At 39.3% G+C, this 13607-nt stretch overlaps 1 protein-coding gene across 1 annotated transcript; it reads left to right on the top strand.

The window, feature by feature from the left end:
- Positions 1-4879: 4879 nt before the first annotated feature.
- On the top strand, positions 4880-13343 carry LOC137973242 (E3 ubiquitin-protein ligase TRIM71-like). The gene has a single exon (XM_068820016.1). The coding sequence runs from the start codon at positions 9873-9875 to the stop codon at positions 11178-11180; it is 1308 nt and encodes a 435-aa protein (XP_068676117.1). The 5' UTR covers positions 4880-9872; the 3' UTR covers positions 11181-13343.
- Positions 13344-13607: the final 264 nt, after the last annotated feature.

The raw sequence follows: 13607 nt of genomic DNA, 5'->3' as shown, positions 1-13607 counted from the left end.
CAAGGAGCCGCAGGTCACATTCTCCAGGAAGATGAAGCTTCATTGGAAAGGAATAATTACTTTGGAGCTGGCCTTTTTTTTGGTAAATTTATGTCCAAATTGATTCGACTCGTATGCAAAGCTAGGATTAGAGTTAATTTAAGAGGCTGACTGCCTTTAATTCCAGGTTTCAGCCTTTTGCAAGGTGGTCCTCCGCCAAATTTCCTTTCTGAAGAGCAGATTCAACGAATCTTCACAAGAGATAATGTTGACGCCCTTGGCAGAGCGGAAATCCAATTCCGAAACGGATTGAAGCAATTTGGGGTTATAGAGGTAAGGCTCTCCATCCATGCAACATCAAACTTTCCCAGATACATCACAAACGGATGACAATTACTTTATCAAGCGTTTCATGCCATTCTCGACACTGCCTTTCAAAAACTATCGGAAACCAAACACTTCCCCTGATTGCACAAACATATAGTTTATTATATCAAAAGAAACTCAGTCTTTTTCATATAACTCCTTGTTACTGACTCACTTTTATTTATAAGAGGAACTCTCCACATTTCTTATGGCTAACTCCCTGCAGCTATGTCTCTTGGCATTTTTTGTTTTTGAAGTGACACGCGCATACCGGTACCATTCCTTTTATCTCTCTTTTCAGTACTAATTTTCTACTTTTTTTCCCTAGCTCCTTCATAAGAAACCAAGCCTGATATTTCTCTTCCGAAAAACTGCAGTTCTACCCATGACCTACCCAAAGCTGGTGAAGCTATTGGAAGCGGTCTTTTCCGAGATGGGAACTAATAGAAGACAACAGGAAGAACGGACGTACCGGCTGTTCTTAAACTACCTGAAAGAGGTTTCAGGTAAGCGGTAATGTTATTTCTCTTTACAAAAGTCTACGTCATTTGGAAATATTTCGTTGTGTTGACTGATTCACGATGATTCCTGCGAACTTCTAGCCTACGTTAAACCTATAATGTCAGTGGGAGTTACTCAACGTTTTCTTTCCCTTTATCCACTTTTTTTTAGCTGCGAGAAGGGCAAATGGAAAAATTTCATTAGAGGATGTGTTGAAGTTTGTCACTGGATGCAATTACGAGCCTGTCCTTGGATTCCAGATGAAGCCAAGTATTTGTTTTGATACGACAATGCCATCCTGTATACCGATAAGCAACACTTGCATCAATAGGTTGACCTTGCCTATCGGGGAGAAATTTCCAGAGAGCAAGGAAGAACTGTTTTTTTTTTCTTTGATTACGCGTTTTTGAATGACTACTTTGGTCGTCTTTAATGGATACAATAGGTGTAAATGGGAAACAGCAAATGTCATTTTGCTTCAGATATCAGAACTGTGTTGTGTTTGGTTTTCTTTCTACCTCAATGGTGCACATGTTACACTATAAAGCAATCCCTGCAATTTAAACTAAACCTTCCTTATTAAATGCTCTCTCCTTCGAATTTTGTTCAGTCACTGGTGTGGGAGGAGGCTTTTGCATAAGGCGGGTGGACGCGAAAACTGTGTAAAACTATTATGGAAAACGCTTCTTTCGCTCGCTAGCTGTGAAGAGGTCGGGAAATACTACCGCAAGCGAATATCCCTTAGACATCAAATCCCGAAAGACTTGTGAACAGAATACAGACAAAGGGTTTACGAACATAACGAAAGCTGTCCCCACGCACAGGGACCATAGAGGATGTCTTCAAATAGGACGTATGGAAACAATTTTAGTAAAACGTATTTTGTTTACAGACCAACAAAGCGTAACGCTTAACCGGGATGCCCTATGACAATGAGACTTATTTCCACCCATGGCCAATTGTCGGAATTTTAAGCCAGTGTTTGTAATTTTTTTCTTCGTTTTGACAGTTGGCAAAAATAGAAACCATGACCGGTTTTCTTGAAAAACAGCATTTCCGGGCTATACGTACAAACCAAAAGGAAGGGCCTCAAGAGAGTTCATCCTGAAGTTCCAAAATTCGATTTTCGGCCAACAACAGTATCAATACACTAGAACCAGAATTAGGAATTACTGTGATTGGTCCTTAAGTTGACGAAGAATAGCAAGTGCGTGCAGGTAGGGGGAGATATCCCATGGATCTGTGCCAACAACCCCTGTCATTTCTTCTTGGAAAGCTGTAAAACCCTCTGTGTTCAAAGGACACGATGGTTCCGAAACCTGAACGCCATCAGTTCTGTCATTTTCGTCCGAGAGCGGAGATGAGGGATCCACTCCATAGCTTTCGATCTGGGACTTTAAGAGAAAACGTTTATAAGAAACTCGCAAACTCTGACATGCACTGGCAAAGATTGTCATGGCAAAGGAAAATCCATATGAACAGCAAGATAAAACTAGGCAACCACTTCTCAAAATTGAAGACCTACTCCGAAACGTAATTTTTTTACTCCATTTTCTACAGTTCGGTCGTAGTAAAGTGTATTTTCAACGAAAGTATTCGCGCCTAAGAAATTGGATGGCTTCAAACATTTGTCAATTGAAGTTAATTCAAAATCAAAATTTGTGTGTCGAATATTGCGCATGCAGTTGGAGTACTTTTCAAGAGAAACTAAAATTAATTGTACACTAACCTCATCAAGGTTCTCAAAATACTCAGATGCCACCAAATTATCTTCGTTAGCAACTTGTTGCATGCCCATTATGAATAGTTGCATGGGAGTTCTATTTCCAGCTGTTCTGACTTTGTGATTAAGCTACGAACTAGTGAAATTAGACAGCATCTGGTTGATTAAGGGCTTGTACACAAAGTGGAGACAGAACAGATGGTCCTCGTTGTCGATGTCCAGATACCTTTCCTCTTCCAGAGAGAGAAATAGGTCATAAAAGGCAGAAAGAACGATTTGGTATACATCTCTCCATAGCCTTTCTATGCGCGAGTTATGGACACTCCTTCCTGTTATGTAACTACCCCTTCCAGGGCCTCGAGCAGGATGGGAGAGCATGTAATACGCCACATCACGGTTTTCTCCTTGTCAGGGAGTAGCACTAACATGAAGTAGGTCTAAACTCTGAGCTTGAAAACTTTTAGTATCAAACAGATAAATCTTACCGTACAAGTTTGTGATTTCCGTCCATGTGCCATAATGACAAAGGGGAACGAACATTGTACACACGTCTGCGGATAATGTTGATTGACCTCAACCTGCGACCAACGGGGTCAACTCTCTTCATTGAATTCCTCAATCGCGACCTCTGCAAACGTATGCCCTGTGAGACGAGACAACCGTCTATAGTCTTCATACCTGTTAAAAAGAGGGAATAATAACGTAAGGCAATTTCAGACAAGGTGACAATCGAGTCGACGTCTAATGCTCAGCTGTACCATAAAACAATGAGAAGACTGAGAAAACCGTGCTTTAGATGCTGCAAGAATCCAACTGTGCTAAAAGAGTGAAGTGAGGAAAAAGATCTCTTGTCACTTACCAGATCTCGGAAAGTTGGTTATTATACGTTGAACAAACGAATCCAACATATCGTCCTCTATGTCCGTGTATCGAGATCTGTTCGTCTGGTGTAGCTCTGTCATCCTTCGTTCTACTGTTCGTTTGCTCACACCTAGCATGAGAGCCATTTCTTGATTGCTAACTTGATGTTCTATCACAATACAAAATATATAATGGCAGGTACATTAGAATAAGGAAATTAACGATAAAATCGAAGTTACATAACGTTTGGACGACTTCATGTCATCATTAGCAAATGTGAGATCTTAAGGAATTAACGTAAGTATTTATACAGAAAGAAAGGTGTGAAAACTACATGTTTCTTTCTGGTACATTCGACGCCAGCTAACTGGAACCCTCATGAACCCTTAGACTCGTACCAGCTGTGATTTCTTAAAAGAAGTGATTTCGAAAAACATTTCGTAATAAAAAGCTGCGATAACATATCCAAAGGGTAAATTTAGCTATTAAAAGTGACGACGTTTGGACACAATACATACAAAACTTCTACAAGTGAATCAGTAAGTTTAATAAATGGAATCTGCTTGAGTATTTGAAGGAGGAATGGGTTTTCTAATGAATAACATTTCAAAAACGAAACACTCTGGCACTTCCTAATAATTTCCTTTGATCTCCCCTGGATTTGCTCCCTACATGCAAGGTGTTTGAAAATTAAATTTAACACCAGCTATATGGAATGTATCGTTTTCCCCCGTCATGGCATTTTCTCTATAATTTTACGCTCGACAACTCCAACCCCTTTTCAACATAACATGTTCAAAGGAACTGGGCAAAAATTAATAATTTCTTAAGTAAATAGGTCTATACACACACCTCCCACAATTGCAAAGCGACCAAAAACTACATCGGCCGCTGGTTTAAGATGTGGTTCTAAAATGAAGTGAAGCGAGTCTTCACTGTATCTGGGAGTTAGCGTATATATTCCCCTCAAAAACTCTAATTACTGGGTTGCCAGTCTGGAAAATGTATAATATTTCTCGGGTTTTTATTTTAGTATACCTGCCTATAAGCTACTTTACTAAATGCGGATTTATACATTGAGATGAGTTCCATATTACCATACCTCTGAAGAAAAGCAGCTGCTCTTCTTGTCGTAAAACAGGAGCTTCGTAGGAACGGTAAGATGAATAGGTGCAAGAACTTATACATAATTGACGCGCTTGATTAATCAAGTCAATTGCTACTAAAGAAATGTCACCGTTCAGCAGGGCGGCCTCACCGAGGGTCTCCAGTTTCAACCCTACCAAGCCCATATCGGGAATTGTATCACCACCAACTGTTTCTAAGTTAGCGATGATTTGATGTAAAGCCGTCAGAAGTTGCTGCTTCCCTTCCATATACGCAGTGTCAAAGCTGTCAACGAGAAAAGTCAATGTCAGAGAGGCAATCAAGTTTATGCCGATTTTTAAGAGCATGTTTGCACATGATCCAGACCCCAAACCCAACCTCGCGTCATATGACACAAGGGAGAGGGCTTGGTTAATGCCCAATATATAGTTATATGATGCAATTACATCCCCACTGGAAATCGGAAATATCTGAGTTCCATGTGGTATTTCAACCCACAACCCTCACTGATCTAGTCGGATGTTCTAACTACTGCGCTACTGGAGACTATGGTGAGCAATCCGCTTTAACTCGAAATGCAGTACGCAGTCACAAAGTCAAATAACGACTGACAGCCTAGCTTATAACTGCATCACGTAGTCACCTTACAGCATATCTAAGACTCCAACTGACCACCTAACTGAGAAAGCGAAGCCAAGGTTAACTTCTGTTACGATTTCCAGTGTACAGAATACCTTTTTTGAATTTTATTTCACATCTTGTTTCACGTCTTTCAACTTCCATGCGAGAACTGTTTGCGGGAGAGTATTGTGGTTTTTTTTTTTTCTTTCTTCTTCTTCTTTATTTCCTTTTTTTTTTTTTTTTGAGGGAAATTTCTGTTCGGGGATAACAAAAACGATCTCAAATATTTCAACCACCAAAAGGAAAAAAGATGTCCTTGTAAGGTCAAGAGCTTATATACATGTTTTCACACAGGAAGATAATCAGTGTGGCCTCTCAATCCTTGCGTTTCTTATCTTACTACCGATCTACCAAATTCCGTGAACTGATGGACCCGTTAAAACTAAGATCAAAAGAAAATTTGGAACATGTGAAGATACCGGGTTTTCAAAATAAATAGATCAATGTTAAAATTGTTGGGCCCCGGAAGGAAAAGAGCTGCTTGTTTGGTTCATACCAGCGAATCAAGTTGCAAGTATCCATTTTTGTTTCTCTCAAGCGAACCAGGCAGCGCGAGTTGAAATATGACACGCACGTCTCAAGGTTTTCGACAGTTTTGTAAAGTAGCGGACATATTTCTGAAAGCACCGGAAGTGGCAGTTTTTGGCGCGGCAAGGTGCCTTGCGAGCTCCGAAGGCGAAAGCTATTAGGAGGCATCCTCCCCCGGGAAATTTTAAAAATAGAACACTGAGAAACGCTGTTTCCAGTGTTTCTGGAACCCAATAATCTGTTTCCCAGGCAAGGCTGGAGTTCACTCAAATTCTCTTTAAAAGTAAGTAAAAAAATAATAATAACAAATAAAACAAACCCCTGAAATATTGGCATCAAAGTTTCGGACATGGAATGGGAAACGACCCGACGAAACGTCCGGCCTCAAACAAAAACCCTGCTCACGTGCCCACCGGCGTCAGCCGCGTCTGAGTAGTTAAACAAAATGGCGGATGCCGTGGTTGAATTTGATACTTATGTCGACTTTCGTTTTCAATAGCATAAGCTAGTGATAACCAGGCTCTAAGCTTATTACATTATTAGTCTTTTAATGTAAAGTTTAGCGCCGTGCCCACCAAATTTTTGTTATCCTTTCCTTTCGCTCGTGCATATTTTATACGTAGGAACAGCCGTAAAGCAGGCATAAGTGAAAACAGGAGTAATAAAGTAGCTCAGTCCGCATACGGCGCCAACTTATAAAGCGTCGTCTTCTCTGATGTTACTGCGCGGCCTGCATAAACATCTTTCAATGTGCTTGTTTCGCGTGTGGGAAAGTTGTTGGCTTGCGTTTTTGTTAACAATAATCGGTTTCGTACAAGTACGATTGAGTCTTATATATAATTAAGGCCCGTACAACAAGACGAGTTTTAGCTTGGGAAGAAATTTCGGACCAACCACCCGGCTTAAACATTGTTACAAAAACAGGCTGAATTACCGCCCAGGTGCGAAATGTCAACTCAAGAAGAGACATCTGCCAGGATGCGAGAACAAAATTAGTGCGAAAGTTGAAGTTCAATCTTCAATCTGTCTCTTAGCCCAGACTAAAAATAAAAAAAAAATAGCTAATCACATGGCTTTTCAGCTTGAGCTGGAATTAAGAATTTCCGCCATATAATTCGGCGCAGCCCCCTAATTTCACGATGCTTATGTTTTCAGACAAGTTCATCAATAGTCGCGCGCGTAGTTCGCGTTGTGCGCGTCTTGCGTCGGCATTAAACTGGCCGCCTTCCAAGCCTCGCGTCTTCGCTCGGCTTGCTCGTTGGCAATAAGCAATATGTTAAGAGAAGTGTCTATGCCAATGTTTTTAGCCTAGAGAAAAAATGTTTTGATGAAGCCGAAGTAAACTCCACATGTTTCCATTGGTTTCCGGCCGCCATGTTGGTGTCTCCCTCCATGAAGTCTCCATACTGATTCATACTAAACACTATAATTTAGAGTGGTACCCTTTGCCGAATAACTCGAGTTTGGAATATTGCACAACCTTAAAACTTTGACACGCTGTTTATTTATCACCCTTCTACAACATCTCAATTTCTTGACTTAACGGTTAATCTGTTATTAAAGAACACTGGTCTGGATCTGGTCTAGTAAGGCCAGTAAGTAACCTACAGTTTGGGTCAAAACTAACTGAAAGAGCTGTCTTTAATCAGTTCCAGTCTGTATATAGACAACATCACAGCACTGAGACTGCATTACTGAGAGTAATGAATGATAGTCTTCTAAAGATGAACTCCTATTATGTAACGTTGCTGGTTTCATTGGATCTCGGTGCAGCATTTGACACAGTGACCCATGATGTGTTGCTCGATCGTTTGCATAATGAAGCTGGTTTACGTGGGAATGCTCTCAATTGGTTCTACTCCTATCTTTCTCAAAGAAGTCAGCGAATCTCTATACATGGAACTCTGTCAAATAATTTTGACTTGGACTGTGGTGTTGCCTTGGGCCTTAATCATTTGTAGTTTATGCGTCTAAGCTATTTACTATCATAGAGAAACATCTTCCTAACGTACATTGTTTTGCTGATGAGACGAAATTGTATCTTAGTTTTAAGTCTGATGATACATCCAGTCTGGATGAAACTATTGGTGTTATGAATAGATGTATCAGTGCCTTAAGGATGTGGATGATTGGGGATACGTTAATGATTAATGATGATAAAACTGCATGAGTTGATATTAATAGGAACTAGACAACAATTAGCTAAGATCAATGATGTATGCAATATCTCTGTAGGTGAATATGATATTTATCCTAGTTCGTGTGTTAGAAATCTTGGTGCATGATTCGATAACAAGTTGTCAATGTAAACGCAAGTAACTAAAATATGTAATACCGCGTTTTATTACCTACATAATATTAGAAAGATTAGGAAATATTTTTCTAGTGATTCGTTATTAACGCTATTCATGCTTTTGTCACCAGCCGTTTAGACTAATGTAATGGAATTTTGTATGGCCTTCCCAAGTCGCAAATTGTTAAATTGCAACGTGTGCAGAATGCTGCGGCTAGACTTGTACTGAACTTAAAAAAAGTACTCGCATATTTCTCCCGCGCTTTATGAAGTGAATTGGTTACCAGTACAACATCGTGTTCATTTTAAGATCTTAATTTGAATAGCTTTAATAAAGCTATTCATGGATTGGCGTCCAAGTATATCATAGAATTAATTAACATTAAGCCTAGATCTATGCATAATTTTAGATCACATCAAATTTTTAGACCCTTCTAAAGGGCAAATGCTTGTCACTTTACGTGATAGGTCTTTTTCTGCTGTCGCTCCATATTTATGGAATAGTTTGCCGGTTGAATTACGTGATATCCAGTCATCAGCTATTTACAAATGTAAGCTTAAAACTTATTTATTTCGTGTAGCCATTAAAGCGTACCCTGTTTGATATTTACTCTTATTAGTATTACTAATCAAGTTTATTATCATTAGTATAAATATTCTGCTTTATTAATATACATGTATTAGTTTTACTAATTTGCATTTTATTGTAGTATTTTAAGTTGTAAAGCGCTGTTGATCACTGAATGTAAATAGCGCTCAGGATGTTATTAAATAATAATAATAATTATTATTATTATAATTATAATTATTATAATTATTATTATTATTATTATTATTATTATTATGTTATCATTATCATTATTATTTCTGAATGGTAAGCGATTTTCTTTTTTCTTTGCGTGACGTGAAAACCAAGAACTGAGGAAACACGTTCAATTTTTTTCCTTCATGCGGAAATATTTGCTTTAGACCAAACATTTTCCCGCGTTTTTTTTTCAAAATTTTTTCCATAGAAAAGTCGTAGAGGCTTTTTTGAACGGTCACAAGCAGTCCTAACTAATGATTCTCAACGATGTCATCCTCACTCCTCAGAATCTAAGCAAAGCATCGGAACTATTACGTCCTCCATGATGGTTTAGGAAAACCACCGAGTTCGAGAATAAGAAAGAGAGGACCGTCATTTAGTTCCGTCGCTACAATCGGAAAATGTCGTTCCATTAGAATGTCAAAAAAATATATACATTACTCCGTGTCACTCAAAAGGAAAGTAGCGTGGTTATCCACTCGACCGCACAGAGTCACGGGATTTCAGTGACGTCACTATTTAACACGTCTTCATTTTGCGTTGCTAGGCTTCATCATGGATGTTCAACAGCTTTTCAAGATTCTTAGGAAGGAGGCAGAATGCCCATTGTGCATAGAGACTAACAAAAATCCCAAGGTATTACCATGTCTTCACTCATTCTGTCTGCAGTGTCTCGACAGACATACAAACTTCGCAAGGAGACAGCTAAAAGCGACAATCAAATGTCCAGTTTGCCAGACTTCATTCCAAATTCCCGAAACAAACACCTTCGAGAATTTGCCGTCATCGTTTCATCTCAACTGATTGGTGGATGTTCTCGCTCTAGAAGATGGCACCGTACAGTCTCAAAGATGCAACAATTGTGACGAGAACAACACGGCAACATGTTACTGTTTCGTGTGCCAGAATTTTCTGTGCGCATCTTGTCTTGAAGCTCACCAAGCTTGAAGGCCACAAGGGGTCATCCCAATGTTTTGTTCGACAAACTGCAAGCGCAAAATGTGCAAGAGTTGATCCACAGACCCGTGATGTGTTCACAGCAATATCATGAAGATCAACACCTCGAATTTTACTGCGAAGACTGTAAAGTTCTGATTTGCCATAAATGTACTGTAGTTAGTCTTGATCGACACTCTAAGAGAGACACTCAGAAAGCTGCACAAGAACAAAAGATGCAAATGGCCGACGCTGTAGCCAAAGTGACAGCAGAAATTGTCAGATATGAGAGTAAAATTAAGAAACAAACTGATCTCAGAAACAAAAACAAAATTGAAATTTTGAACGAGGAAAAGAAAATGGGAAACACTGTGGAAAAATTGATTCGTAATTTGCGAGAACACGAGAGGAAAATGAAGGACAAGTTTCGTGAAATTTATGAAGCGGAACAAAAACATCATGCAGCGCGACTGGAAAACTTCGAGCTGGTTGTCACCCAGCTGAAAAGCTGCTTCGAACGCTGCCAGAGTATCTTAGAAAGGAACTTCAGCGTCGAAATTCTACAAACAAATCACGCCATCCTCGGACGTTGTAATGAACTGTTAAATGTAAGAAAACCCGATCTTTTTATGTCGCCACATATCCATTACTTGCTGGATAAGAAATTGGATCTTATGGATAAAGTTGTTGTTACCAAGACTGATGCGTCAAAGTGCTTAGCTGAAGGTCAAGACAGCAAGGAAGTAAAAGAAAGGAAGGAGACATATTTCATAATTGTTACAAATGATTCAGAAGGATTTCAATGTTATCAACAAGATGATAAAATCAAAGTCGACATATTGACTCCAGAAGGTGAGCAACTAAAAACAGACATTAAAGACACCAAAGACGGCAAATACACAGTGACATACACACCACAGTGTGCCGGACAACACAGATTAGAGATTCTCGTTAATGGACAGCCGCTGACTGGTAGTCCTTGGATTGTGCAGGTTGATCAGCATCAATATCAATTTGCCTTTCAGTTTGGTTCAGGTGAAGGAAAGTTTCGAAGGGAGATAAAACTTGATGGTCGACCTTCGTCGGTTGCATTTACAGACTCTGGTGACCTGCTGACTTTAGTTCGCGAAAGCGACAATAAGCCTCGTCTGTTTAGTGAGAAGGGTCATTTCATCAAACACATCAATGATAAACATCTTGATAAACTAGGTCGCCTTTCCATTGCGAGTGATGGTCTTATAATCATAACTGACTGTGGGGACAACAAAATCAAGGTCCTCTCCCTGATGGGAATGACTTGCTCCAATCCTTCAGTGCCCCAGATTGTGATGAATCCCCATCCTGCCCTATTTGTCACCAGGACAGATTCTTTGTTTCTTATCTCCTTGCTAATTGTGTGAAGGTATTTGACAAAACAGGAGTATATTTACATGACATTGGATGTGAGGGGTCCAGTGATGGCCAGTTTGATGGTCCTTGTGGACCCGTTATTGACAAGTACCACCGACTCATTGTGTGTGATGCAGGTAACCAAAGGCTGCAACTCTTCACTCTGAGAGGCAAGTTTTTGAGTAAAATTGATGGACAGCATTTGGAAGATGGCTGTCCTTCTTTTGTTGCTATAAGCAGTGGTGGCATTCTTATAGTGGCCGACTCATACAACGGACTCATTTCTGTTTGCCATTAAGATCCGATATATTTTTGCTTTATTAGCATAAGGTTAACGTTTTCAGCCGAAAACGGGTCACTTCATCAAACACATTAATGATAAACATCTTCTTAAACCACTTCGCCTTTCAATTGCGAGGGATGGTCGTATAATCATTACTGACGATGGGGACAACAAAATCAAGGTCCTCTCCCCTGACGGGAATGTCTTGCTTCAGTCCTTCAGTGCCCCAGACTGTGATAAATCCCCATGCTGCGCTATTTATCACCAGGACAAATTCTTTGTTTCTTATGGCCTTGCTAAATGTGTCAAGGTATTTGACAAAACTGGAGTGTATTTACATGACATTGGCTGTGAGGGGTCTAATGATGGCCAGTTTAATGGTCTTTGTGGACTCGTTATTGACAAGTACAACCGACTCATTGTGTGTGATACAGGTAACCATAGGCTTCAACTCTTTACACTGGGAGGCAAGTTTTTAAGTAAAATGGATGGACAGTATTTCCAAAATGTCGTGCCTTACTTTGTTGCTATAAAAAATGTTGGCAGTCTCTTTGTAGTTGACTTAGATAAAGACTTTGTTTATGTTTTCCATTAAGATGTGATATATTTTTGCTTTATTAGCATAAGGCTAACGTTTTCTAATCAGTCAGCCGATAATGAAGTAATTAATATTGAAAGTGCATTGCATAAGCTCTAATAAGCTCTGAGCATTGATGCTTTGAAATCCGAATTTTTCAAAAAGAATATTATGGAATCAGTACCGCCTCTGTCACCCAAGAATTTATCAGTTTTTGATGGCTAATAAGTGGCTCGTTATCAAAGCTAAAAGGCTTAAAATTGGAGGTTTAACTAAAGTTTAACAAGTTCTTTTAGCATTTGAAGTCAATTTTTAAATAGCATGATTGATGCCATCTGTGCAAACTGGTATGTTAATGAAACAAAATGTAAAGAAACCCAAGATTCCCTTATACCTTTCCAATGAAAAGAGCTACGTACTAGAATCTGCAACTACCGTGTAGGAAAGCAAGAGAAAACGGGGGAAAGTCCACTGGAAAGAAACATTTTTATTTTCAAATGGATAATTTTGGAGGTATTTTGTTTTATCTTTTCTGTAAATTAAGTGTTTGCTTACAATTTGTTCTCAGTGTTTTAAAGGTAGCTATTGTAGGCAGTAATCAACCTCGTTCCGAGGGCGCCTCCCCCTCCAAGTGAGGGAAAAGCCCTGGGAACAAGGTTGAATACTCCTCTAACATTTTCTAGGAATCTCGAAAATTTTGAATAATAAAGTAGACTTAACTTTAACGCCCCAAGAACTTTGCTGAATCTTGGAAACTGTTGTTTTTCTTACAATACCTGCTTATCTTGCAATGAAAGACTTAAACCGGTGACGAACAGGTGAAAACTTGTTGGTGAATCTTATTAAGCAAATGTTGAACTGTATATCATTAGAACATTTCACAGGTTGAACGTTGTGAAACGGAAAACGTCATTTCAAAATTTAACTTTGCATTTTTGCGATTATTCCATCTCCACGATCTCGTTCATGATGAAAAATGTGGGCGAGTTATCCCAAAAATAAATTGGTACAAGGAATTTCAGAGTTTCACGTTACGTCATGATCGCCATGTTGTTGGACAAAAAAAAAGCTCTCTCATTAATTAGCTTCTTTTGTTCGTCCACAAGCAATTGTACATTGCGGCATTGTTATCTGTGCCTCTAGAAATTGGTTGCAAACCACCTATAGAGAATGTAAGATTCGCATTCGAATGCTCCCGTTAAAACCTCAAAATGTCGTTGATAATTGAGCAGAGTACCGCAAACAAATCATGTGCTAACTGATGCGTGCCACATGTGCAGCACGATTATTTTTCCTGTTTAAACCAATGATATTATTGTTGCAAACGTTTTGCCTAAGGGCCTGGCCAAACGCGAAATGTTTGGCGTTCAAACAACATCAAACATTTTTTGGTGACCAAACATGCTGCTGATGTTGAAGTAAGAAAGAAAGAAATAACTTTATTTAACGAGGGTAAAGACATTGATTACTGGTCACCCAGTAGTTTTCATAATGGCCCTCCAATGAAATGAACAATGAAAGTAAATCAAGTCAAATGTTGGTTTTTGAGGAGAGGGGAAACCGGAGTGCCCGGAGAAA

Source organism: Montipora foliosa, chromosome 10 (genome assembly GCF_036669935.1).
Source record: "Montipora foliosa isolate CH-2021 chromosome 10, ASM3666993v2, whole genome shotgun sequence".
Lineage (NCBI taxonomy): Eukaryota > Metazoa > Cnidaria > Anthozoa > Scleractinia > Acroporidae > Montipora > Montipora foliosa.
This window is presented reverse-complemented; position numbering and strand designations above follow the sequence as displayed.